Raw genomic sequence first — 27,928 nt, forward strand, 5'->3', positions numbered from 1 at the left:
GGAAAGAGCTCACAGACAACACAACTATGCACCAAGATGAGCATTTCAAAACACCTTCGCTAAGGTTCAGCACACGAACTCAAACATGAAATAAACCATGCCTCCAATCTGTACTGGACAACCACAAAAGGCCTCCTATGTTTACTTCACTTCTCTGGCTACTTTTGGAATGACTAAGAACCAAATATAAATACTGTAAGGAAAAAAAAAAAACCAACCCAGAACTTTCTGAGCACCACACCTTGTAAGAGCTTCTGCAGAGTGCAAAGATTAACTAACCCCAGAAAGGTGGTCAGGCTAATCAGCACAAAACAAAAATATAGTTGTTACAGCTCTTGGATTGCAGCTTCTCTGAACTGCTGTCCTGAAACACAAGTCTGTGTTTCACTCAACACAACTAATTTGGTGCAACAAACTAACTAGCAAATTGTAATAATAAACTCCAAGAAATGTAACAATATGCAGTCCTTGAATTTAGAAGTCGCTTAACTACTCTAAAAATGGTTTTGGTAAAATCTATGTCTACTCCTGTTAGGCAACAGATGGAAGAACTGGAAGTGCTGCTGTTCTTAAAATCAGTTAGGTCAAGAAAAATGTGATGGCATGACCAAACAATTCCTGTTTCCAGATCAGTGCCCAAAGAATGTGCCACAATCAGATTCCAGTAGATCCGACTGACACACAGAGAAGCACCACTATCATTGTCCATGGCAGTTGCTCTGGAGAGCAAGTACAGACATATATCGAGACCTGAAATTGTTGTATTTCCCTTTCAGAAGTATTCAGCTCTATCTGAAATCACTAAAAATTAATTAAGTTTTAAATTAAAACTACCCTGTTTATTTGGAAAGCTTTCATATAACCCAGTAACTACCACTGGAATTTATCAAGTACAACTGAAAAATTATTGCTTCTAAACCAAGAAGCAACTTTGACAATAATCATGTCCCTTCATGCCTCTTCACAAAGTAATTTCATTACAAATTTCCATATAACTACAGCTTTATTTTTTTAGGAAAAAACAAGCACCCAGGATTGACTTACCCACTTGAACATCATTTGAATAATCCTCAGCTTTAACAGGTTTTTCTGTAAATAAAAAATGTAAAAATAATTTAGACTGGGCTGCTAACTAAATATTTACAAAAAGACCCTTTTTTTTCACTCACATTACAAGCAGTGACCTATCAAGACTGCTCTGTAATACCACTTTTGCAGAAGTGGGATGCAAATTTCTTCCCAAGGTGAATTTTTCCAAGGGAAAGACTAAGACTTAAGTAGGCCAATGAGTAAATTGCAGGACTGCACATTTTCAAAAATGATACTTCAAAGTTCTGAAACTATACTATTGAAAGCACAAATATCCCATAGTTTCACATGCTGCTACAGTATCGGCTTAGAAAACATTCATCTATACCTATTAGGTTCCCAGCTGCAATTGTGAAATACTTGACTTCAAATATTTTTAATTCCATATGTATGTTTAAATTCAACATATCACACATCACCTACTGCTATTACTGCTAATGGACTGAAGGCTGCACACAGTCCCTGTTCTTCCTTGGAGGGAATCAGGCACACCAGAAAAAGCCTCACAAAGCCAGGATACTGGCTGTAGATAGTGTGAAGAATTGAAGAGAGGGAAATACATTCTCTGATTTTGGGAGCTCATAATTAAAGAGCTCAAAGCTGGGGAGCCATTCCACTTTATTCCTTACATATACCCTCTTTCCCAGAGTATGCACTCCTAACTGCCTGGTGGGAAACAGAACATGGAAAAGAAATTTTCAATTCCAACATATGACCAAATATGATCATTTTTATCGATGTAAGTTCTTCTGAACTGGGAGCTCTCTCAACTTCTAAAACTGACAAGTGCTTTCTAAGCCATTAAATATTCCCACTAAAAGGCCAAAGATGCTAGATACCAACAATACAGATGTGTTTGTACTCGAAAGAAAACAGCTGCAGAAAAAGTTATGAATGCATTTTTATTCCAGCACAGAATTTGATTCCGTAACATTTACCATTCTCAATTTTTTTTTAAAGTAGCAAATGCATGCAAAACACAATATACACACCTGATTCCTCTGGTTCAATGGCCACATCATCTTCTGTTTGCTTACTTTCTACTGTTACAAAGAAAATAAAGGTTGAAAGTTATTCACATTACGTTCATGATTTTGTTTAATTTCCCAGCAGCCACACAACTGAATTAGTATCAAACAAAAAGGAAGACTTAAACTATGAAGTAACCAATTAGATTAACTTAAGAGTAGGAAAAAGGGTACTGAATGCATTTCACATCCTAAAGTTTCGCTCTCCTTTGGTACTGACTTTCCACTACACATACTGAAAGGATTTCAGTTACAATTGTTATTTGAGTGCAAACAATTTGAGCAACGGAATAAAAACTTCATAAGAACGTTAAAAAGTTCAACAAGGCCAAGTACAAGGTCCTGAACCAGGGTCACAGCAACCTCCAGTATCAACACATGCTGGGGGAAGAAGGGATTGAGAGCATCCCTGTGAAGAATGACTTGGGTATTCTGGTGGATAAAACACTGGACATGAGCCAACAGTGTGCACTCCCAGCCCAGAAAGCCAACTGCATCCGTGGCTGCATCTAAAGAGGAGTCTCTCATGAGACCCATGTGGAGTGCTGCATCCAGCTCTGGAGCTTTTAGTACAAAACAGACATGGACCTGTTAGAACAGGTTCAGACAAGGTCCATGAAGATGATCAGAGGGCTGGAACACCTCTCCTATGAAGACAGGCTGAGAGACTTGGGATTGTTCAGCCTGGAGAAGATTCCAGTAAGACCTTAATTCAGCCTTTCAATAAGAGATCTTGTAAGAAAGATGGAGAGAGATCCTTTACCGATGCCCATAGCAACAGGACAATGGATTTTAAAGTGAAAAAGAGTAGACAGACATTGGACATAAGGAAACTTTTTATGATGTGTGTGGTAAGACATCAGAACAGGCTGCTCAGAGCAAACTGTAGTGGATGCTCCGCCCCTGGAAATATTTGAAGTCAGGCAGGACAGAGCTTTGAGCAACCTAAGAAAAAGATGTCCCTGGACATGGCAGTGAGACTGAACCAGATGATCTTTAAATAGCCCTTCCAACCCAAACTGGTCCATGATTCTATTCTCTGCTGTGTTTTTCATTTGTTTGTTTTTTAATTATATTAACAAATATAAATGGAAGAAAGAAGTTTTTATAAACTATAAAATTTCATACCTGAGAGGGCTTTAGCAATATCAAAATCTTCAGTAATTTCCTCTATAAGCATAAAAGGGAAAAAGTGAGTGATGAGCTTTTTTTTTTTTAAACATCCAATTTTCAAATGTATACATTTCATCAAAACACTAAGATCACAATTAAAAAATATATAACTGCCCCCATGGCTTCATTCACCACCTTTGGAAGGTCCTCAACAGCTAAGAAAACATTCAATTCAAAGTAATAATGAAGCCAAGCCCTCCAGTGATGGAACTTACACACTACACAAAAGAACACAACTAGCACATAAACATGTCTACCTGCTACTAACAAACAGACACTCTGGTGAATTCCAGGGAAAAAATAGATCTTAAATGTTCTTTCCTGTTTCACTAAACAACTGTTCTATTTATCAGCTAGTTATTTCAGCACTGTACCTTTTCAACAATTGTTGTTTGGATTATGACACAACAATTGAAATTTTAAAAACACTCCTTAATCTTTCTGAATACAATCAAGTACTCCCACTTTCATCTTTTGCAGCATCAACTCCATCTGCTAGACATAATGAAAACCAAACAAAAAAACTGCAAACCTGTAAGCTTTAAAAGTCTTTTTATTTGGATAAATATGCAATTCATTTGTGAGTTCTAATTTCCTTCTTGAAGGACAATGAAGAAATTCTACAATTTGAATTACAGATTCTATAGAAAAAACAAGTTACTTTGTCTTCTCTTAATATGGCATCTTTTCATTCAATTGACTCTCCTCTTAAGATTATGGTAACAGATGACAAAACAGATACTTACAATTCAGTTACACTAGAGAACTCTTGACTTCCTTCTAAACCAAACAATTGTGGGTATTTTTTTTTCAGTCAGCTGTCTGAGATGACTCTCAAAAGAGCTGGTATTTCAAGACAACAAAGTATACAGAACACAGAGAGACTACTGCAGACAATTAATTTGTGATTGCTTATACTAATTAAACAAATGCACCAGCAAGAAGTCTGCATCAAAGCAGAGCTAGTACTGACAGCCTGTGCATTTTGAACAATCTCACACACTGGTTGCAAGGTTATGAGCAGGGCTCATTGCAGGGAGCAGGTTGAGTGTCTGAGATAAACTACCATGGTCCAACTGTCCATTAAAAGCCTCAGATACCCCACTTTGTGTCACTTGAGACCTTAGAGATGAATCCTCAAGGACGGCATATTAAAAAATAGTTTCTCAGGTCACAGTAAAAAATCTAACTTTATAACAACACTGATTGTAATGAGTCTTTGCCATAACTAGCAATGCGATGACTGAAGGTCACAGAGATTATATACTTCTAAATGTATAAATAGAAAGATTAAGTTCATGATTTTTAGGCTAATTTGCCTAAAATATTACATATATATATATGTATATACCTGTATCTTGAGTCTCAGTCTGCTTTTCATGTTTTGGTTCTGAAAGGAAAGCAAAAATAAAGTTCCTGGGTGGTTGATATGCACAAAGCATCCTAAAAATTTGGTTGTTAAGCATCCGGTTCAATTTTTTAATGATAAATAGGAAGTCCTTAAAAAACTTTCCCTATTTTGGGGGCCTGAATAGATACATATGAACCCTTTCTGGAGCTTGTAGTAGAAATACTACATTAAAAAAAAAAAAAATCACATGTGTACATATTGCTGAAATTTCAAGACTTTCTATCACACAGATGAAATGCTGAAAACAATTACAACAATAAATCTATCACTCTGTATAGTTGTTATAATTCTCCTACATTCTTAACCTTTGCATACAGTCCGTCTAGTTTTGGTAATTCTGAAGAATAAATAGGTTAAGAATATTCAATATTTAATTTTAGATAATGTCTGAAAATAGACAAAATGCTATCTATTGACTGAATTTTCAGTAAGCACTTACTGTGAATTTAAGAACTAAAAAAGTTCAAAGTTCATTCCGTGTTTTGGACAATTTCATTATCTAACAGGTACTAATCCTCATCTGAAAAAGGTTATTTACATAACACTGGAAAAAAACCCAACCAAATCCACCACCTTCATACTATTGTTATGTCTTGTAAGGTACTAATGATATGTGGCCCTCCCTTCCTTCGAAAAAAAGTTCATATAGAATATCCTTTAAAAAACATCCAGAACTCTTTATTTCTAATGAACATCACAAACTTGCTGTCCTTCTCTAGTTTCACAGCTACAAACTGCAGGAAACTCTTCATAAAACTACTGAGAGTTATGTACAATAAATGAGTTCTTGTATTCTCGTATGATCAATCCATTTACACACTCCATTGTGGGCTAAACTCCATTTCAACTAAAGAATTTTTAGCATTAACAATAACCTCAGTGATGTGATTACAGCAATCCTATTAGAGCTTGTTCCTGATCTGAATTAAGAACCACGCTGCACAATGCAAGAGTCACAAAAGAAATTGCACTGCTCTGGCCAGCAATCATCTTGCAGAGTCTTCAGCTTTGAGAATTTTAGAAAGCACCAGGATTGGAGAAAATATTTCACCAGAGGGTCTTCCCAGAAGAGGGGAAACATTTGATAGAGATGGGGAAGATACATTGACTCTAGCATAGAGAAGCTTTATACTTCTGTTGATTTCAGAGACAAATGCATATGAAGGCTTTAATGAGAATTTTCTTGTGGAATTCAACTGCAGTTTTGGAGCCCATGCCAAAACCACAAGCTTTACATTTGAGAGAAAGAATTTCATATTTCCACAATGGCCTCCAACTGCTCTTTGACTTTGGAAAAAAACGGTGGCAAAATTGCTCTCCTCCAAAAACAAAATAAATCTGCTTCACTTTCAGTCCAACCAAAACCATGTCAAAATGTACAAGAAAGATGGGCCTAAAGACAACAGGGATGAAAAATAGGTGCAACTGCTAAAATGGTGTCTAGCGTGGGAACATGAATGTGACCTGAAACTCCACAGACTGAACTCAGAAGGAAAAAATGGTGTGTGATAGAAATACAGCCTCATCTGACCAGTTTTTTTCTTCTACAATGCTCCAGGCTGGAGCTCTGAAATGAAATTCCTCTAAAAAGTACAAAGGATGCACTGTGCTTTCTCTCAAAACCAGAATGTCTTCAAGGTGGAGCTTGAAAGCAAGATAAGTTGTGAAAAGGAAAACTTTTAACAAGAGAAAAGCAGTTTTCCATGGATTGTGTTGAACTGTGGAAATAATTTACTGTGTAAACAAGCCTGGCAATTTAATAGCCAATAATAATAATTTTTTTTGAGAGTTGCTTGCTACCTTAGAATTTCCTTTTGAGAAAAAGAATGGAAGTTCCTATTCTCCTTATCATCCTAATCAGAGAACTGGTAAGAATAAAGAAAGAGTAAGGGTATTTATCTGATACTATTTAAAACTCCCATTACAGCACAGAAAGGCAACTGCACATGAAATCACTGCTTCCTGAAGCACATAAATGACTCACAAAACAGAGTGATTCACTGTTATTGTGCTGTGATGCCAGAAGAGACTGCAGAATATGAAATGGTTTTGGAACAGATTTTAAGAAAAGCTGATGCCATTTACTTAGGTAACCCCCTGATCAATTTAGTCAAAAAACAGATATAGATATCTCTTCACAAGAGCATGGAAGCATTGTTTGTTTGTGTTACCACTACATATGAAGGAGTATGAAAAGTAAAGATTAAAAGTTGTACTTCTTCATATCTAAGTGTGAGAAGCAAGAGAAGTGACTCTTTATTAGGAACTGATCGTAAAATAACTATCTCCTGGAAAGGCAAGTAAAAAATAAACCCTGGGACAAACCTACAGTCTCTTGCTTTTCTATCCTATTGATGCTGAGATATTTTGTCAAGGACATCATAACTGAGGCAAACAACTATTTTCTGCAGACTGAGAAAAACACAGGCTAAGGGCCAAATACACCTTTGGGCCACTAAAAGTCTTTCAATACAATTTTGACTTTTATTCCAAAGGATATTGGAATTTACCTCCTGATAACAAAGAATGAACCTCAAGGTTTTCTGTTGCAAATATTTTGAAGTTAAGAAATGCTGCCCTTTGCTCGGGTTACATAAACATGGGAAATAAACAAGAGTGCCTCAAAGATATGTTTAACTATTTTGAAGCACAGTAGTCTCCAGAAGGGTATCACAGCAGGAATCACAATCACACACCTTTGTGTCAATTCTGTGACTACTATTCTTCTTGTTTACTTTTTGATTTGGTCTCAGCAATCATTAGTAAATCATTACCAAATGAAACTAAAACAGAGTAATTCCCAAAGAACTGGTAGTGGCTGGCAAGATGAAAGGTGATATTGAGCTGTACAGATGCAATAAACCACAACTGACTTGGCCAGGGTTTCACAGGGAAAAGGGCATGCAAAGCCTTCAATATTCTTATTTCACATATGCACAAAGTATGGCAAAGAGGACCAAAATGGAAATATAATGCATATGCACAGTCTACAGTTGGACCAGTGTGGAAAGGTTGATTGATTGATCACAAACACAGGAGGTTTGAACAGACAATAACCCAAAACCTTAACTGAGAACTTGCAAAGTAATGTCACAGAATAGGAAATTCTAAAATAAAGAAATTCCACTTGCATATTAACAGAAGATTTAGATACTGTAATTTTGCTAAATATAGCAGTTGTCATACCTTGGTCTTCACTATAATCTTCATGCATTCTATCCTCTGTTTAAAGAAAAAGAAAATGAGTAAGAAAACTCGTAGAATTTTAAGACAATAAAGACACACAAATACAACACAGTGTCAAGTTTATTCAAACAAAAAAAAATATTCAAAACTATAGTGGTTCATACTTTAATGAAGTTAATAAGAGTATAAAGGTGAAGATTTTGAAAGGATCCTGCTCATCTTTACATTGTGAAAAAATACTATCTAGGAGCTCCAAAGTCTTGAGTGTTGTGTGTTTCTGTGGTTTGTTTTGTTTGGTTGGTTTTGGGGGGATTGTGTGTGTGTGACTGTCTTAGTTTGGAGCCAAAATTCAGTGAACCTTCAATAAAAACAAAGAAGACTTTGGACTAACCTGTGTAATGTTCCATAGCATCTTCTTGCATTGCCTCAGAGTCACCTTAAACAGAAATATTTAATATTTTATATTCCAATTGAAATTTCATGCAACAGCTAAATAACACAAGAACTTTAAATGGCTACATATTTAGCTCAAAAATAACAGAAATAATCATACTGATGTAACACTACACTATTTCATTTGAAAGTGACAGCTGAATTATGAAACACATCCATAAAAAACACGTATTTTACACCATAAAAAACACAATACAATAAGTTTATGCATATTTGTATTTAAGCCCAAAGTTAGGAATGTAAGTAGGTGTTGGACAAGCAATCCATTGATTAGACTGGGAAACTCCTGACAACACAAAATATTTGTACAGTATTTGTAGATTGGGTTCACAGAGTATTATGCTTACAAATCTAATGGTAACAGCAGCATAAAAATCAGGCTTACTTTAAACTATCTAAAAACTGAAAATAAAACTGTGATGAAACAGTCAATATGACACATTACTTTGTAGCACATTTTAAAACAAGTGTGATTATATTATCATTTGAAGTAATGAAAATTTACAAACCTGGAGTGTCTGCATCACTTACTCTCTCTTCCAAATCTGTAACATACTCATCTAAAGCTGTAAATTAAATATGAACAAATAAATATCTTGACATTAAAAATATGAAATACGTTTAGTATTTCATTTTTTTAAACTTTTATCTATAATGAGCCTGTCAATGGCTGAATGTAGCTCCTTAGTTGAAAACTGACAAACAAAAACATTATTAACTGACACTTGCAACTCAACACTGGCAATCTAATTGAATGTGTTGGGGCACTCTCTTACTTAGCCTTCTGTTATATTCTCTGTAGCAAAGCTAGATCAATGAGAGCCAACAGTCCCCACCAATATTTAAAAAAAAATTCTAATATGAGTAAAAAAATGCAAACAAACATCCTCTATCCTCAAAATTGTAAAGTAGCTTCTTTAGTAATGTGCAGGAGGCTCACTTGGTGATGGATCTATAGAAGACAAGACACGAACCAGAACTCAACCTTGCGAAGTATGAACTTCACTTCTGGCATCTCAGATTTAGAGCAATTTACCCCCTTTCAGCACCTAGCTAAATTTGGGGATTACTTTCCTTTACAACTACAATTCTTTTCAATGTTTTTAATATACTCACCATGACACATCTGAGAAAACACAGGACTAAAGGTAAAGTAACTTATCCTTTTAATTTGGAAGTATAATAGCTTGTATTCTAAACCAGTAATCTCCTACATAGTTTGGAATAAACAGTTTTAGTTGTATCAAACAAATAAAATTCTTTTTCTGTCACATCTGTGACATCAAACAGAACTGCAAAGTCCAGAGCTACCATTGAGTCAAACATCAGAAGCCTAGTCCAAACATTAATCAATGTCTAATGTAAGAAACTGTCACTATAAATGAGCATTGTTAGAATCCTGAAGAAAATACTTAACAGACAGTAGAGAAACTGCAACATCCACTTAATGCTTCTTCATAATGGAAAAGATGAGCTAATGCCATTGCATGTGACATCAGGCATAATATGAAGATGACTATAAGATAATTGGATTAGTCCAAGCCAAATTTCAAGAAGCTTTCAAGACGCATTAAGGTGTGCAGAAAGACAGAACAAGGACAGTTCAGAATTATGTCCTTGGTGTTGACTCACTCTCTGATAGTAGGGTCAGCCACAAAGAAACAAAAGAAGGAAAGGTACAAAAAACTGGATGCTCCTAGTGCCAAGAAAAATAGTCTAGAAGACCCTTTGTACTATAGACTGTAAGAAGACAATATAAGCAATAAATGCCATTCTCACTTTCTTAGACTGTACAACCACAGATCACTTGCCTAACCAGCTCCCAATCATACACAACAGCCAGAAACACATGGTAAATAAGGTTTTTGCACCAATGAAAGCAAAGTTTCCGTACCTGTCACCTGTCATTTGGAATAAAGATTTTCAATAGCAAGTACGATACAGTAATCCCAAAGTAAAATTCTCCAAGAAAATACGAACTAGCTATTGAGAGAAAAAAACCAAATTCAAAATTATATATTCCTACACCAGTCTAATCTTTTATATTTTTCTTTCTCATGTAATTTGTTACATTGAGGCAGAAAACCAATATTACTGAGTATGGAAAAACAAAATGATACCTGGAATTTCATACGTTTCAGACTCCACTGCTCCAACATCATCTGCCACAGGATCAGCATCTGAGAAACAAGCATGTTTGCAAAATTTTTAAATTTTTAAGTCAACAAACAATACCACAAACCCTCTAACAGATATTGTGTAAGAACAGATTCATATTTTTAAGCTGAAATTCTAAGCAAAAATTTCTCCTAATGGCAGCAAGATATGTATATAGACTGCAAAAAGGTACTATTTTATTTATATACAATATTGAATGTGTATACATAAACAAACTCTACACATATTTCCTCAAAATAAGAGGACTCTCCACAGAAATTTCTGAATAACTTGGAGGAAAGGAGAATACATTCACTTTGCCTTCTTAATTCCAAAGATTTAAAGTAAACAGAATTTGAATTTCTTCTCTAGTCTCCTACTTTGACTTGCACTGTGGATGAATAAGAGAGATACAGAAACAAGGAGGTATAATAGACCCTGACTGGAGAGTTACTTTGGTTGTGAAGAAAGAATCTCAGTGCATTTCTCGCAATCAAAATTTTTAGATGACATTCATTACGTGTCTTTTTTCAAAAGGCATCAAGATGTATTAAGAGATTGGTAAAATTTTCAGTAGTACAAATAAAAAGCATTCAGAAAAATTTTCCCCAGCTGTATTTAGATCATATGATTCTGCTTTAATATTTTGACTACAATTTTCATCATCCAGTCAATGCCTCAAGGTAACAAGATACAAGCATCTTCTTTATATGATGTCTTCATCTCTGCAGGACTTACATATAGTTAATTCATAACATTCTCTTAGGGAGCCATATGTGAATGAAAGAAGAATGACAATGAAGTCTAGAAAAAACTGTATTAATAAACTTTAGTTTAATAAACCAAAAGCTCCAGAAGCACACTCCATACAGGTATTACTGATGGGGGATGAACAGATTGAGAGGAGCCATGCTAAAAAGCACTTGGGGTGCTGGTAGATGAGAGACTGGACATGGAACACCTTTCCAGAGGTGTGAGAAAAGGTTGAGAACTTAGGCACAGCCTGGAAAATGAAACACTCTGGGGTGACCTAATTGCAGCCTTTCAGTATCTTAAGAGGCCTACAAAGGAGCTGAAGAGGGACTTTTTACAAGGACACATGGTGATAGGGGTAGGGGGTTTGCTTTAAACTGAAAAGGGGCAGGTATAGATTGGATATAAAGAAAAAATTCTTTACTGTGAAGGTGATGAGGCACTGGAACAGGATGCCCTGAGAAGCTGTGGATGCCTCATCCCTGGAAGTGTTCAAGGCCAGGTTGGATGGAGTGTTGAGCAACCTGTTCTAGACAAAGGTGTCTTTCAAGGCAGAAGGGCTGTAACTAGGTGATCCTTAAAGTCCCTTTCAAGCCAAACCATTCTATATGATTATATATTCATCCCTCTACTGGGGAGAGATATGCATATTTGGAGCACAGATTAATTTTGTGGAAAGCCAACAGAGTAGTAATTAACAATATATGGTTACCTGGATTCCAAAACACATAGCATTAAAATAGCCCATTTTGACTTAAAATATACTTATTTGCTAAATAATACTGTGGTTGACACTTGCTAAGGCTCTATTTTAAGTAGAAATTACAAGTCCAGGTTTTAATCAGACATATTTTCACTTCTCTGGGTTGGGTTTTCTTTTATAAATTTATTTTTACATGTATTTAGTCATTCAGATACCTTTCTGAATTGAGTCTGGTGTCTCATACGCTTCTGGCATTTCATTCTCAAATTCTCTGAGCATGTCATCTGTTGCAGGAGCTTCAAAAGTTTCTCCATGTATTTCTTCCTTTACTTGCCATTGGTCACTTACACTTTCATCTACATCTTCATGTCTCTCCCCTAATCAATAATGCAGATTGTTAGTGAATCAATTTTCTTTGCCATATTCTATTACCAGCAAATATTCCATCTTCAGTACACCCTTCATGTTTTCCAGCTAGTCTCCAAAGGAAATGGGGAGAGACAGATAACTTATCTGCAGAATCCAGCATTATAAACCCAACTTGCCATGACCTTCTCTGCTCACAGTAAAGGCCATCTCTGCTCTACCCATTCCTGCCCTCTACACAGTATTTTCAGGAAGTTTTTGTTAAATTACTGATTTGAGCTATTGCTGCCAAACAAGTCTGGGTAAGAAGACACAGTTTTAGGATTTGGTGACTGAACTTTCTGAATTTCCTTGAAAATGACAAATGAGCTCATTTGAATGTTCTGTCCAGGCAAAAGTACTTTAAGTGCATACCAAAACCAGACTCTGAGATTCATCTAGCCTTTAGCAGTTTTTATAACCTCTTCAGTGATTTCTAAGTGGTAATGCATTACCAGGCTGGGAATGGAGAGCTTCATGAAGAACAGACTGAATTTCTTCTTCCAATTCTACATCAGCAGTCTTGTGCTCTAAAAAGATTATAAATAGCAGAGAAGGTAAGTGAAAAAGGCAAAATCTAAACAACAAGGATTGCAGCTTTTAGTAGGCTCCATAATGTTCTTAATCCCTTTCACAAAGTTCCCTAGAGACTAACCCAGAGAACCTCTGCAACTTATATAACTAGAAAAACAATTTTGCCTTGCTTACTCTCCAATATAGAAAATATTGCATCAATCATGTCTGATTCATCTATCTGAAGATGAACTGAAAGAATTTATCTGCCCTGCATTTTTTGCACATATAATTTTTGTTTACTAACAACTTCAGGTAACTATTCAAACAAAGAACTCTCATCTAAGGAATTAATTTACTATCACTTTCATCCATGATGTTCCTACAATTTAGGCAGCAACACTAGCATGTCATATTTGACAACAAAGTGAGTTGCAGAAGTAGGGTCTTGTTGACTTCATAAACAGGAAAATAGATACTAACATCACAATATCACGGTCTTGTTCCACTACAAATTGCCAGGAGAAATAAACTGGTTTCATGGACAAGTGATTGTCATCTAACACACCAGCCAGGACATAATATGAATTTGTATGAAGTGCTGTCTTCATATAAATGTCCTGAAATTGACATTAAAAACCCTACAATGACATATCTGACAAAAAAAAAGCACTAAATCAGATTAAGAGCTGCATTTTCGAATAAGGATCCAAAATGGTACCAGTTATGAAAAACAATCCCACAAAAACAAAAACCACACACACACACAAAAACAACCAGGAAACCATATCCTAATTTGATATATTTTATAAATGACAACCTAGGAAAACAAATGCAAGTCTCTTAAAACAATGTATATTCAATAGATTCCACTGGCCCTATGCTCCATATTTGTAGGTTTATGTATTAGGTTCACATAAACATCACATATGGTAAGCCCCTTCAATAAATAGGAAAAAACATGTTCTCCCTGAACTCTAAAATGCAAATCACATACATTAAATGTGTTATGTAGAACATTTTTCCTTGAACCCCTCTTAATTCTAATATATTCTATTGATAGTATAGGGCTTTAAAAATGTATAAATTATTTTCTTAACAGTAGGATCTTCATTAATTGTATTTATTATATACTAGTGGTTTTAGTGGAAAAGTGAGTACTTTATTATTAAGTTTGTTGCTGAGGGGGTTTTGTTGGTTTATTGAGATGAAGAATCTGCTGTTATTCTGGCTGGATATACAGCTGGAAATGTATCTAAACCACAACAGTAGATCATCAGAAAGGTATTCTGACGTGATATGGCTACAATGGTAACTATGAGAGGTGACAAGGGCATCTCCTATAAAGTAAAATTTTATACTTTTCACAGTCAATGATTTATACAAAGTCATTAACAGTGATTCCTGTTAGATAAACTTTAGTAGATAAGCAACACAATGCCTATATAAGAGTTTGCAAGTTAATGACACACAATTCAAACGAAGCATCATGTCTTTTGTTTCATGCCTATCATTCACAAAAGATCTTACCTGATTCTACGTAGGACTTTTCAGCAGGCTGGACAGTCTCCTCAGATTCTGGTGATGCTGGCTGTGCTGGGACAGATCTTTCTTTAAGGCCTGCATTTTTCAGTTATAAAGTTAACTTTATGCCCTTTTTGAACCGATTCAGTTATAAACTAAGACAGTTCTTTCAATTAAATTAACTGATGTGACACTCTCCAAAAATGCATTCAAACAATCACACATAGAATTGTCATAATATACCGTGATATACACAAAGACTAAAGTGTATTCAGATAGTAAACAAAGATGTCTGTTTAACGAAGAAGACAAACATACAATGAGGAGGAAAAAAGGGACAGAAATGTAAGGACTTGTCTTTAAATTAAAGCAATTGAACAAATGGCTATGGTATTCTCAACACCTATTCAGGATCCAGTAAAAAAAATAGGCAGCAAATTTTTCTCTCTGTATTCAATTTGGGCAAAAAGTGCTTCATAGGATCAATTTTATAGTTTCTATGAAGAACTAATTTGAACTTTACAAAAAGCTGCACAGAATGAGAAGAGGTATTTTAAATTCTTGTGTTATATATCAAAAGACCTGATTAGGATTAGTTTGTTTTGACAACTAAATGACTATAGAAAAAGTACGACTGATGGAATTTTACCACTAAGATCCTGATTGTCTATACCAAAGAGTCTTTCTAGATCAAAACACAAGGAAAAGAAAGCAATCAATAACTGCAATGACCAACACCATGGCAGGAAATAAAGATACAGCTGGAATACATCATGTCACATCTTAGGACACCAAATGCTCAAGAATGTGTTGGTATTAGACTAATTCTCCCCTCAACTCTCCTTTAGGAAGACTCAAGCAAGACTTATACAGGAGGTTCCAACTGGGTATAAGAAAAAACTTACACACCCACATCCCCCCCACCACAAGGGCAGTGGAAAAGGCTGCAGAGAGGCTGTGCATTCCCATCCTCAGAGGTTTTAAAGACCCCACTGGATGACGGCCAGAGCAACCTGGTCATTCCTCTGAAAGTACCCTGTTTTGAGTAAGATGATGGAATAAGGATCTCTAAAGTCCCTTCCAAACAGCATTCACCTATAATCCTACACCCAAGGTCAATTAAGACCACCTTCTCAACACACATACAAACCCTACCCAAAGCAAACTAGTTTTTCAACAGCTGTATAAAAGGAAATCAATAGAAAAGATAGTATTTTAGAAAGCAGAGGCTAAACTATAATGAACACTCCTGTAGTACTAGCAATCTTGTAAAAGCAACTCTTAAGTGGAATAAATATTATATTTCAAGTAAGTACAATAAAAAAATAACCACCATTTTTCTATTGGAGTCAAACATATCTCAATACAAACTGGACTAGTATGTCTCAAATCAAATTTGTGTAGACCACAGAGATATTATTTTATGCATTGTGAGAAAAAAAGTATTTCTTTCAAGTAATAGTGACAGAATAACAGAATTAAGTCTGTCTTTTTATATTATTTAAACTGAAATTACTTGAAGGTAAGTAGTTAGGCTGTATCCAAAGGTACTCTAACTAAGAGTCCACTACTTAGGAGTAAAAGTCAGAAACTAGAATTAAAAAGCCAAATTTACATTTAGTTTTTTGTCAATTTTCTTCTGTCATTAAAAAAACAAAACACCTAGATTATTAAAAAGTACTATTAAGATATTCATCTTTTGCTGCAGCAGTCATAATGGCTACAAGAGTAAGAAGTTACATCCTTCTACAATCATCTTAGAATGGAGACAAAAATAGTTAGTCATATTACCCGCTCTCTCACATTTAAGAATCCATAAGCACGGAAACAGCCACCTTGCTTTCACACCATTCAGTTCCCTTATACATACACAGCTTTAAATCAATCTTCATATCCTCAATAACCCACATGTCCAGACAACCACTTATTCTGCTTCATGAACAATAAATGAATTCAAAGTATTTCAAAAGACAGTCAATATTCCACACCCAACAAGCACTATGAGTATTTAACAGGAAAGAACGAACCAGCAAGAGTCTTTGTTTCACTTGCACATTTCTCAACTTGACCTTCAAGCTTTTCACACACATCTATCATGTTCATCACTGATTTCTATTCAATTCTGTCAAGTATGTAACATATAAAGTAATTTGCTTTTTGTAAGATATTATTTTCTCTTTTCTGTTTATTAAAATTAAGTTGCTCTTAGCTTTTTTTTTACTTGTCTGGTGCATTTTTTTGAGCTTATGTGGTAACTTGCTGCATTAAGTTTAATGACAATAATATTTCATAGAGATATACAACAACACAACAGATCTCTGGGGCAAAAATACTTTATTTTGTGGCTATCTGTATAGCCTGGAGTGCTGCTCAAATAAAGTTTTCTTTGGAAAGGGAAAAAAAAAAACAACCCAACTTTTTCAGAACCAGATGAACTTTGGGTCATAGATACAATAACATGTTAATCAGAAAAGCAATTAATTTCAAATTTCACTGTCACACAGTTACAAGCTCTGTCATATTTCAGGAGAAAAAAAGTGATGTGCACTATACCACTGTGCCACCACCCTTGAGAAGTGTGATCTGAATGCTCCTCTGGTCACATACACATTTTAACACTAGGGCAAAGTTGAATAAGTATATCTATCATCACCAAAACCTAACAGAAAATGCTCATTATGCAAGTGCATTTATTAGATGTTCGTTCTCTCATATTTTTTCCTAAGCACTGCAATGTTTACAACACACATCGCTTCCCTCCCTCTTCAAGCATTTATAAATATTTAGAAAATACCTCAGTATATCATCTCTGCTAATTATCACAGCCGGAATCATAAGCTGCTGTACTGTTTTCTATTGCTTTAATTTGAACTGTTTTTCATAACTATTTGAACAATTTTCCATTTTCTATTAAAAAAAAAAAAAACAAAACAAAACAACCCAGATCATCTTTAAGCTTATTATCATGTCTTATAACTCTAGGGATCAAAGCATGTTGCAGACATATGTATGGAACAACTGAGATAAGTGTACTGCCAACTGTTACAAACAAAATTTTAGCAAAACCACAAACAGAATTAACTTTCAGGACTTCAGTCTTACATTACCATCCACATGCATATATATACTCATTCTCAATTTCACTCCTTAGTTTTGTTTCCTTGAAACTAATGCTGCAGTATATCAAGAATAAATCTTAAACTTCCACTAAAAATTTTATTCTGAATCCTGTGTAATTATATTGTGCAATTGCTTGCAATACACTTGCTTTAAAATATATTTAGAAAATATTCATTTCCAAATAAACTTGAAAGCAACCATAAATTCAATCATATTCTGAAATCTCTCTAATATCTCTGCAAAAATGTTCTCCAACTTCATTTACTCTAATGAGACTGCTGGATAAATCCTTCCTTGATGCTAAAAATACGGAAGCTGTAAGAGCACACTACCACAAGATCTTGCTTACAGAAGCACCATGCACTTGAAAAGTGTTGAAGAAAATAGTTGTTGCAAAAATACACAAGCTGCTCCTTAATCAAGTTCAACCAGAATAGAGTAGTAGTAGCATATCATCTTAAATGTAACTGGAATACAACAATACTTATCAATGGTGAAATAGGTGGCCTAATTTTCAGCAGTATTCATTGCCAAAAGGTTGGCAAACTCATGAAAAAAACAGAGCACAGTTAAATAAAAAGTGATAATGAATCAAGCTTTAGAACCCAGATATAGCTAAATAAAATAATTAAATAAATAGGGAATGGAAGAAAAGCAGAAACACTTTGTCATGGGATCAATACACAAAAATGTTGGAACATTTTTGTTGAGTATACCCTGGGGTCTCATGAACAAGTGCAACACTCAAGTTGGTTTGACTGTTTGTGTACAAAATACTTTTCTCAGGAAAAAATAGCTTCCTAAGGGAAAAAGTTTGGCAGAGAATAAATTACATTTATTCACTTAGTTCATATGACACTACAGTCCATTAATGCTCCTCTTGGTTGTTTCTGTAAAATAGAAATATTTTATGTCTGAGTTTCCACTACATGTGTCCAGATAAGCCTGTTAATACTGCTTTTAAACTTCCATTTCATACAGAACATTAGACTTCCATCTCCACATCAAGCAAATACAAGTAAACAAGGAAGGAAAAAAAACCCAATCAAAAAACCCCAAACCCACGTTGTAGTCTTGAAGCAACTAGCATCAATTTGACATTTGAATGTTTTCAATACACATTAGTAGCCAGACATGCTATGTACATACTTGTGTTTCACAGCAGCTGTTTCTGCTTTGTGTTTACAATACCAGTACACACTGAACAGTATAAGAAAAAATATTATATATAGCCTTTGTTCACACTTATTTCCAGAAAACATTATTTTCTTATTGCCATATTTACCACATTCATATAAATATGCTGAATTTTGCATTCTAGAGGTCTGTTCACCATTAACAGAACAGGAACTCTATTTTTTTTCTCTCTTGTCTTCCTTGGATTGGTTTTTAATTATCCTTTTTGTTTCTTTGTCTTTTCCCACCTGAACAGTGCCATCCTTTTCACTGGATGATTTTTTGGTAGTCTCCTTGGATTTTACACTTTTGTCTAGGCCTTTTTCCTTTCCTCTGTCTCTTTTAGCCTTTTCAGAATCTTTCTTTAATTTATTCGTATCAACAGCTTTCTTGTCCTTTCGATCCGTAGCATCTTTTCCTTTCCGGGTTTTCTTTTTTTCTTCTTCAATTTCCTCCTTCTTGGATTCGTGCTTGTCCCTTAATTTCTTGAGTGATTCTTTAATAGCTTCTTTGACTTTTTATTTTTTTCATTTAAAAAAGAGGAAATGTTCAATAAGAGGACCATTCTTAGGCCACAAAGCATCTTATGAACAACCATGTAAAAGCTTTGATCAAATCATTATTTAATGTTAGATGTAAACTTGTATAATTAACTTCTAAGCTTTAAGCAATTTAAACAAATTAGTTTTGACTTTTAGCAACACCTCACACCATGCAGCCAGCGAATAACTTTGGCTTATATGCAGCTGCATACAAATGAAGCGTTAATCTAGAGAAAACCATGCCTCTATTATCTTATTGCTAACTTCTGCAGAATGCTAAAACCACTTCTGCCTGTAATCACTACATCACTACAATTTTTCTGCATGAAAATCACAGTAAATTTTGAACCTTTGACAACAGCATATTTGTGAAAGCTGTAGTTAAAGCCTTATAAGACAGATTGATAATACAATGTTTTACTGATATTGCTACCTCATATTAAGCAAAGATTTTAAAAAGATAACTGAAGTGCATATTAAAAAGTACAATTAAGAAGAAGCAGCAATGTCAGAGTTGTGTCTCTTGTGCTTTTCTCTATTTCAATTCACATTTGGCTGTGACAGAGTATCCAGATAATAAGCCGTAAGAAAAGTCAGAACAGACTCCTTCAAATTTATGTTCAATATGTTTAATGTTCAATATTTACCTCCATTTTGCCATAGTTTTGAAAACACCTGTCAGTACCACCAGAATTCTCCAGAATAAGCAATTTTTAATTTAGAGATTTTACCATTAAATCTGTATGCAATATTTGCATTTAATTTAAAAATTATTACTCCCACACTATTAAGAAAGTGAAAATTACTTTTAGATATAAACAGTTATATTTTTATTCAGACTTTTGGGAGAAATGGCAGTCTGCTGAGGCAAAATCAGGTCTGCCTCTAGCCACTGTGTAACCTTTCTGTGGAGTCAATTACATAGCTCAGTCTTAAAGAAATGAAATGACATCACATTTCCTTCAAAATGGCTTCTGACATAAAATATTTGAAATATAAAATTTCATTATTCTCATATCAAACATTGAAAAATAATCCAAAACTCAGGAATTAATTGCTAAGTGACATTTATCACACTCTTGGAAACACACAGTTTGCAACCAAGTTATACCAAGCACAATAGGGAACAAATGCTAAAAATTTCAACTTGATGCAAGATGCTGAGAAAAATCACATCTAAATGAGCAGAGAGCTTTCCTTAGCAAATACACTTTTTTCACATGAAGGCATGTATGTTGAACAGCATGCATTTTTCATATACTAGAAAACTACCTTAAAGTCTATGTGTCTTTAATGCAACATAGACTCTGTTGTTTACATAGCCCCATGCTGCCTGGAGATAACTGAGCAGATACAAAAAGCTGAGCACCTGAAGTACATCTGGTACTCTGGTGTTTCCTGAGGCTAATTAGCATTTTTTGTCTTCAACCCATTTAGACCATTATGACCTGTTCATACAGCAATGTAATTATATATAAATACATGGTGTAAATTGGCTGCACACTATCCTACATTAAGCTTTCAGAAAATGTTGCAATCAATCCTGCAAATAATATTAAAAGGCACGTTATTGAACTTTGCCTAAATTTCTCCTCCCATGGGAAAAAATTAGATGAAACTATTAAAGTACAGCCTTAGAAGCATTAAGGCACTCAAGTCCAACTACAATATAGTAATAGTACATGAATTCATGAAAGATAACTGCAAGAGGATTTCACCTGGAGCAAAATCTTACACAAAGACATGCAGAATACCAAATTATCATAAACAATATTTACAATCCAAACAAGACATCTGTGGCAAAAGAATCCACACAAACAAAATATAATCTCTAGTTAGGAAAGCACTCACATCGCCACTAAATTACAAACAGTAGTAAAAAAGCCCTAAAAAACTGCAAGAACAATGGTTTGCTGCACCATTAAGCAATATTTAGCCAATATAGCTGGTATTAGTAACCATTATTACAACCCACAGATGGCATTTGTAATGCACATGCATTTCATACATCATTATCTGCATAAAGTTCCGCAAGAAAAAACATTAAAAATACCTTTGAGTTTAGTTTTTTTCTTGGCTAGCCCTCCTGGCTCCTCACCTAATTTGTTGCAAAATGGAAATAGGTTATGAACATATTTATGATGTTCAACAAACTTGACATGAAGTTTCCCTATGTGCCACATTAGGTAAAAAAGTTCACTTTACATAGCACAGCGCAATGTTATGGAAAAATACAAAATATTAACTCATTAAGAATAAAGCAACTTCAATTACAGGACCATCACAAGTACTGATATGAAAGACTAATCAAAGAAAAGTACCACATTGCCAGATGCATGCTACTTGTGAAGCTTCTTAAGCTGGAGATTGCTCAGCTCCCTCCAGAGAAGTGCTGCTACATAATTATGACCCACACCCCTCTGCCAAGTATCTGTCAGTTCCCTCTCAAATGCATCAATTCATGTTTCTATAAAATCTTGTAAGTATTTTATAAACACATTAACTAAAAAGGTTTTCAAGTACATAGGTATTGCAGGGTATATAAATTGACTGTTTTCTTACAATAAATGACAACGTATGTTTCTTTATACAATGGAAATTAAATGTTTAGGCAAAGGTCCAAAAAACAGTTGTCATTTCATTTCAGATAAAATATCTACTGCATTTCTTTAGACTACTTAAGATTGTTAGCTTTCTTATTTAAAAAAAAACAAACAACTTATTCTCCAATATCAGGTGCTGTTGTCTTTCCCCATTGTAGCTAACAAACAAATCAGCATCTTGACTGTGCTTTATACCTAATACCACAAGAGGCATAAAGGCAAATGCCCTTTCAAAAATATAAACCATAATTAGCTTCATCTTTTTAATACCATGTAAAGAGACTGGATTATCACTATCATTATGCTGTGGATTAAGTCTTAAGGCCCACAAACACAGCAATTTTAACCACAAAAATCATGTAGGTTGCTACCTAAAAGCCAACTAGAAAGTAAAGAAAAGGTGAAAAGATACGATAAATATGTATTTTTAAACTCATACATAATCTTATTAAACAAGAAGAGATATTCCCATGTTTCAACATTAGGCTTCTCATTCAGACACACAGAACACCTAAAATGAACATCTGCACCTTGAACATAGGTTTCCAGAAAACAGTATCTACCCAAACTGTGTCATTCTATTTCAACACTTATTCTGAAAAATCAAATGATACTCTGACAGCCTATACTAAAAAAATAAAACCATAAATTTAAAGAAAGTAGCTGTTAAAGTCATTGTAGTCACTTTGCATCTAATTTCTATATTACACACACTTTTAAAATATCAAGCATTGACAATATTGCCAAAATTGCTTTTTATTATGTGTTAGCCAAGCAAAAATACAGTTTTTAGATTAATTTCCTTACAAACCCATACCTGGGATATGAGTCTTTTCAAACTCTTCCCTCATACATTACTGCCATTGCTGAAGTCCAGAGCTCTAACTTGACTAAAATCATTATTTGGTCTTACTATTTCTAAGCAGTGCATGAAAGAATAAGTTAACAGTTTTTTCATAGAAAAGGAAAAATAGTCTCCAACTTTGTTTTACTACAACATCAACGAAAATATAAACAATAAAAAGTATGTGCAAAGCTGCACAAAGCTATATTTAAATTTCCAGCTCCTCCCTGCTTTTCAAATTAAAATTAAACATTACTGAATATTTTAAGAGACTCTTAAATCATGTGTTGACAAGGAAAACTGTAAAATTTTACAAGGATCAGTACACACAAAAACCATCATACAGATATTTCAAATTATTTTAAAATAAACATATATGCACTACGTTGAAAGATTACAAAACACCTTGTTCACTGATTACTGTTATTTCACGTAAATATTCAGACAAGCATTAATTTTGTTTTAATCTGCTTTTAGGCAATGAATAGCACTAAGGTTCTCAGCAAATCATCAATTCAAGACATAATTGCATAAATCACGTAAGGCCCTGTTTACAAGAAAAGTACATAAAATAATATCTTTTATAATGTTAGTAATATGCAATAATCACAAGACAGAAATCCTGCTGCATCTTGGTTTCCACCTGGACATGATCCATACAAGGGGAAATCCCTACAGCCCAGGAAAATCTCATTTGTCAGCCCCAATTAGCCTGAAGCAAAATGAGTGGGAAATACCTGGTTTTCCAAGATAGCAATGTCCTGGGCATGTGACAAAATCTGGCACCTAAGTGAATTCACAGCAACAACTTAGTCTCTTACAGCCTGGGAGCACACAAACCAATGTCCAGAATTTTATAAATCATGAAGTTGAACTTGTGGACTCTTATTCTAGGGTCCAATTCAAGTGGCTTCACACTGGTTTAGAGTTCATTTTAAAGTTCCTTCTTTTTTCCACTCAATCCCACATTACAAATGCCCAATGCTGGCAATACAAGAAAAAAGATATAATTTATTACCTCAAATGCCTCAAAAGTGGGTATAATGGAATGTCAGAAATGGCTGCTATTGGAGTCAGTTCATTAAAAAGTTGAGTTCAAAGTTAATATAGGCACATAGGTTTACAACATATTCTAAATAACTGCATTAAATAGTCATTCTAAAAATTAAACACTCCTGTCAAAATGGTTATTTTCACATAATGCTTAAAGGTAGTCAACTTGCTATCTTAACTGATTTTTTGAAGCTTAGGCATATTACAAAGCACTCTTCTGCAACAAAATCCAGTAATTTCCTCTATTTTTCCCCATAAAAACCTTTAGGAACATATTTCACAAACAATCCACAAGTAAAAGTACAGATTTAGAACTTAAGCATCAAAACAAAAATACATAAATACAATTTTTATTCAGAAAGATAAGCATTGCAAAACAAAAATAATAGGTAAAAAGCACTCTGTTTTTGAGCAGTTTCCCAGATGCTGACAGAAACATCCTCATATTTAACAATATATTGAACAACGTGGCATATGCAAATACTATTTTATTCACTTAAGAATCCTCAAAACTTTAATAGCCTTGCTAGACAATTTTTTTACCATGCGAAAAAATTCCTGTAAGTCAATTTCTCCACAACGTCTATCTGCATCAACACTTTTAACCTGCAGCACCATGAAACAAATGTAAGCTAATTAAGGTAGCTTATCCACTTAGATGTGAAAAAGAGAGAGGCTACTTTGCATTTAATGTAGAAAACTCACGGGCAAGGTTAGCACTAAGCAGCTGACAGACAGCACTTGCTACCCTTCTGCAATTTGTGCAAAGCCTGGATAACAGAATATGAAGTGTCAAGCTTTAAACATTAGAGCTTGTGTTCAGACTCTTGCCTTAATTTATGATGGGCCATCAAGAATCTCCTTAACCACATAGAAAACTAGCAAAAGATGTCAAAATTGCAGTACTAAAAGAGCATATACAAATCTGTAAGGCAAAATCATTATTAACACTTTTTCTCTCCCTTTTATTTTCCTTCTCCAGAAGAACTGCAAGTCAGAAAAAATCATGACTGTTTGCATATCTCCCTGCACATAATTATTATTATGACTGTGCATTTATAATATGCTATATTAGATATACAAGGTCATCTGCTAAACAAAATTAGTTTACTGGCAGAAAGCTAGCACACACTTACCTTAAACTGAGCTCGGAGCCCTTGTCTTACCAAAGCCTGTAAGTCTCCCCAGCGCAAGAGTTTGAATTCATACAGCTAGCATAAACCCCCCCCAAACAAAACGCCAAAATTCAATACATCTCCATACATTGCATTAATATCTCTTGCTTAATTAACTGCCTAATGACAGAAGAAAAATCCAGATCAGATACACGTGGTAGAAAGCATCTTTTATCCTGAAGTCATAGACACTTATGCTGCATGCTGTAAAAGCAGATATAAGAAACCAAAAAGCAAATTTTGTCTTTATTAGTTTCATCTCGAGGCATACATCCTAACTGACCATCAGAAGGACAGTACTTGTGCCTTTCAGGCTGCTGTGACATCATTATGATAGCTGCTTATCTGATGGAAACCTAACAGGGAATACAGTAACACATCTGTCCAAAATGACTGATCTGTACAAAACAGCTTTTCCCAGCTCTCAAATTACATTTACAATGTGGGAAACAGGTGAGTTTTACCTTGTTGTTAAAAGGGACGGCAAGGGGAGACTCTTGTGACATACTCAATATGAGTTATAAAGCAAGCTCCATTTATTTTACTGTATGAGTGGCTTATATACTGTTATAATGTTTATATTTATTGATTATTAATCTACTGGTTAATTACACAGCTTACAGTTTACATTTATTGCATTCTATTCTCACACGTTGAGGGCTCCTCCTCAGTTCCTCCTCAATCTTCTCATGAGATTCTCTCACAGCTCAGAGGCACAGCTGTGCCTCTTAGGTATTTTTCTTATGGCACATTCCCAGGGCTGTACTGTGGCCTGTTCAGCTAACACAGGTCTTGCTTGCCCTGGCACAAGCCCTATTCTGCATCATTACCTCTCTCATCTGACTATGAAATGAAATTAAAATATTTTTGATGCTTCAATACATTCTTCTATACTACTATCTAAATGCAACCTACACCAATAACTGTAACGAAAATTTGATTTTTCTACAGCCAGTCAATTAAGACTAACTAATAATACAAATTTTCTAAAGGGGGCACGGAGAAATAATGGCAAAAAATTTTTGCAATAAGAATTTCAACAGATATGCAAATAATGTACTCTTTATTCTCTTCAGTTCGAAGCTATTCTATACATTACGAGCATTGTAATTTCTCCCTGCCATATAAAACACTCTTTTATTTTCAAATTAAATACTGCTGAAGGTGGTCACAGAAATATGGGGTTCAAAGCTTCCAAAAGTTTTCAGCCTTTCAGATGTATGGGTATTAAGAGTTTTTTCCCCTATAAATTTCTTTTCATCAGTATCACAAGAAAGCAAGCAAAGGTTTTGCTACAAAGATTAATGCAGTATTTTCTTTGAAGACTGGCAATTAAAATATCAAACATTTACCAACTAATGACAAGGTAAAATATCCCACAGATTTCTAAAAATGCTGGACAAACTGAAAGATTACAATTTTAGTCACAGACATTTACTTTTGGAGCTCTGTAAAATTTATATTAACTGTAAGGAATATGAAGGTATCTAATGAAAGCTGCATGTCCAATTTAATCTAAAATCAGTAGTTTCATTCCTTGCTAGGTATAAAACCCAGCAAGTTCCTAACACTTAAACAATGTACTTCCACACACAAAAAAACATTGTTTGCAACTGATTTTCTCCTCTTTTAAATTCTCAGACCAGAAATTGCAAGTGAAAGCAGCAGCCTTGTGCTCAAAAATAATTATTATAAAATGACAGCAGAAGGCAAAGCTCTTACGACTTTCAACCCACAGTTTAAAAATACTTTAAAAACAGTATACTGACTGTAGTTTTATACGCACAAGTAATCAAACTAAAAATTTAGTTTTCAAGTTCCTCAACTAATTTCAAACACTTTGTATGGGCTCACAAGCAAATTGAGATACTGTTCAGTTTTCTTTGCTTATTTGCACATCATACTCAGTTTAACCTTTTTTCACTATTAAATGCTTTTTTAAAAACAAATGAACAAACAAACAAACAAACAAAAACCTGCCATGATTACATAACTGAAGAGTCAACTAAAACTTATCACCATTCTTACTAGCCAAGTTCTGCTTGCAATCACAACCACTAATAGGATACATGAAAACCAAACTCCTCTATTCCAAACTTTCAGAGAGTTTTGAGAGCTCCACTCACCACTGGTGAGTTATTAACAGGAACAACTGCAGGCTAGAGTGAACACTTCTGAGAAGAAAACTATATTCCAGCAACAAAGTACTCTACAAAGCTATTTACCTACCCTAGGTCTCTGCACCCATCCCTCACCCCTTTTTCTCCCCTGACAAATTCTTCATTCCCACTATAATTGTTTTCGAGCAGATGTCTATACGATTAATAAAACCAACAGGGAAGTTGCATGATATCAAAACACAACTCTGCATTTCATCTCTGTACCCCACATAAACTAATTCATTGTTTACTGATCATCTATCTCAGTGCCTGCAGCTTTCTCGTGGTTCAAACTCTATTTCACTTGAAAAATTTCCAGCTTACCAATTAATATTTTAACTATTTGTATAAATGTCATTATATAGAATTCTTACAGCAGATGTTTCCCTTCTCTTTTTGGCCATCTAGTTCCATTACTGAAGCTTCTACAATAGAATTCAATGTTCCATGACAATTTTTTAATTTACACTGAGAGGTATTATTATCCCAAAGCAGTGATGAAACTCGTATTTCTAATTCAAATCTGCTTCTGAAATTACAAGATAAAAAAATTCTCAAACCAAACAAAACAACCCAAGCTTACTTATTTCCTGCATCTCAGACACTGCAAGTTTCTTGCACTTGCTAAGAAACTTGCACTTGCTCAGGGATATTCCAAAGATCTGCAAGCATTTATTTTTATAATTTTGGGGGGATTTATTTTTTTTGCCTTACAATTCATATATCTTGCTTTAAAAACCACTCAATTTGTATGGTACCTTTATCGTATCCTAATCCCCAAATATTTGGAAGAAAATGTGACCAATGCTCTCATCGCTCTTTTTAATTCATAAATGTTGAGCAGCAGTATTAGCCCATCAC

General features: G+C 34.6%; 1 protein-coding gene across 10 annotated transcripts in view; it reads right to left on the minus strand.

Annotated features, from left to right (window-relative positions):
- Nucleotides 1-27,928, minus strand: part of ASPH (aspartate beta-hydroxylase) — a 112,123-nt gene that overhangs the window by 58,084 nt on the left and 26,111 nt on the right. For 5 of the 10 annotated variants that reach the window (XM_085052909.1, XM_085052918.1, XM_085052913.1 and 2 more), the window contains 11 exons: nucleotides 14,402-14,491; nucleotides 12,814-12,888; nucleotides 12,169-12,330; nucleotides 10,461-10,520; nucleotides 8,850-8,906; nucleotides 8,279-8,323; nucleotides 7,888-7,923; nucleotides 4,642-4,680; nucleotides 3,246-3,287; nucleotides 2,082-2,132; nucleotides 1,045-1,089 (listed from right to left, as the gene is read on the minus strand). In XM_085052909.1, the coding sequence (XP_084909035.1) occupies nucleotides 1,045-1,089; nucleotides 2,082-2,132; nucleotides 3,246-3,287; nucleotides 4,642-4,680; nucleotides 7,888-7,923; nucleotides 8,279-8,323; nucleotides 8,850-8,906; nucleotides 10,461-10,520; nucleotides 12,169-12,330; nucleotides 12,814-12,888; nucleotides 14,402-14,491 (702 nt within the window). The remainder of the gene's footprint in view (nucleotides 1-1,044; nucleotides 1,090-2,081; nucleotides 2,133-3,245; nucleotides 3,288-4,641; nucleotides 4,681-7,887; nucleotides 7,924-8,278; nucleotides 8,324-8,849; nucleotides 8,907-10,460; nucleotides 10,521-12,168; nucleotides 12,331-12,813; nucleotides 12,889-14,401; nucleotides 14,492-27,928) is intronic. The other 5 variants (XM_085052910.1, XM_085052912.1, XM_085052911.1 and 2 more) reach the window with 5 other exon arrangements.

The sequence above is a fragment of the Lichenostomus cassidix genome, chromosome 2 (assembly GCF_008360975.1).
Source record: "Lichenostomus cassidix isolate B80296 chromosome 2, HeHo_3.0, whole genome shotgun sequence".
NCBI classification, from domain to species: domain Eukaryota; kingdom Metazoa; phylum Chordata; class Aves; order Passeriformes; family Meliphagidae; genus Lichenostomus; species Lichenostomus cassidix.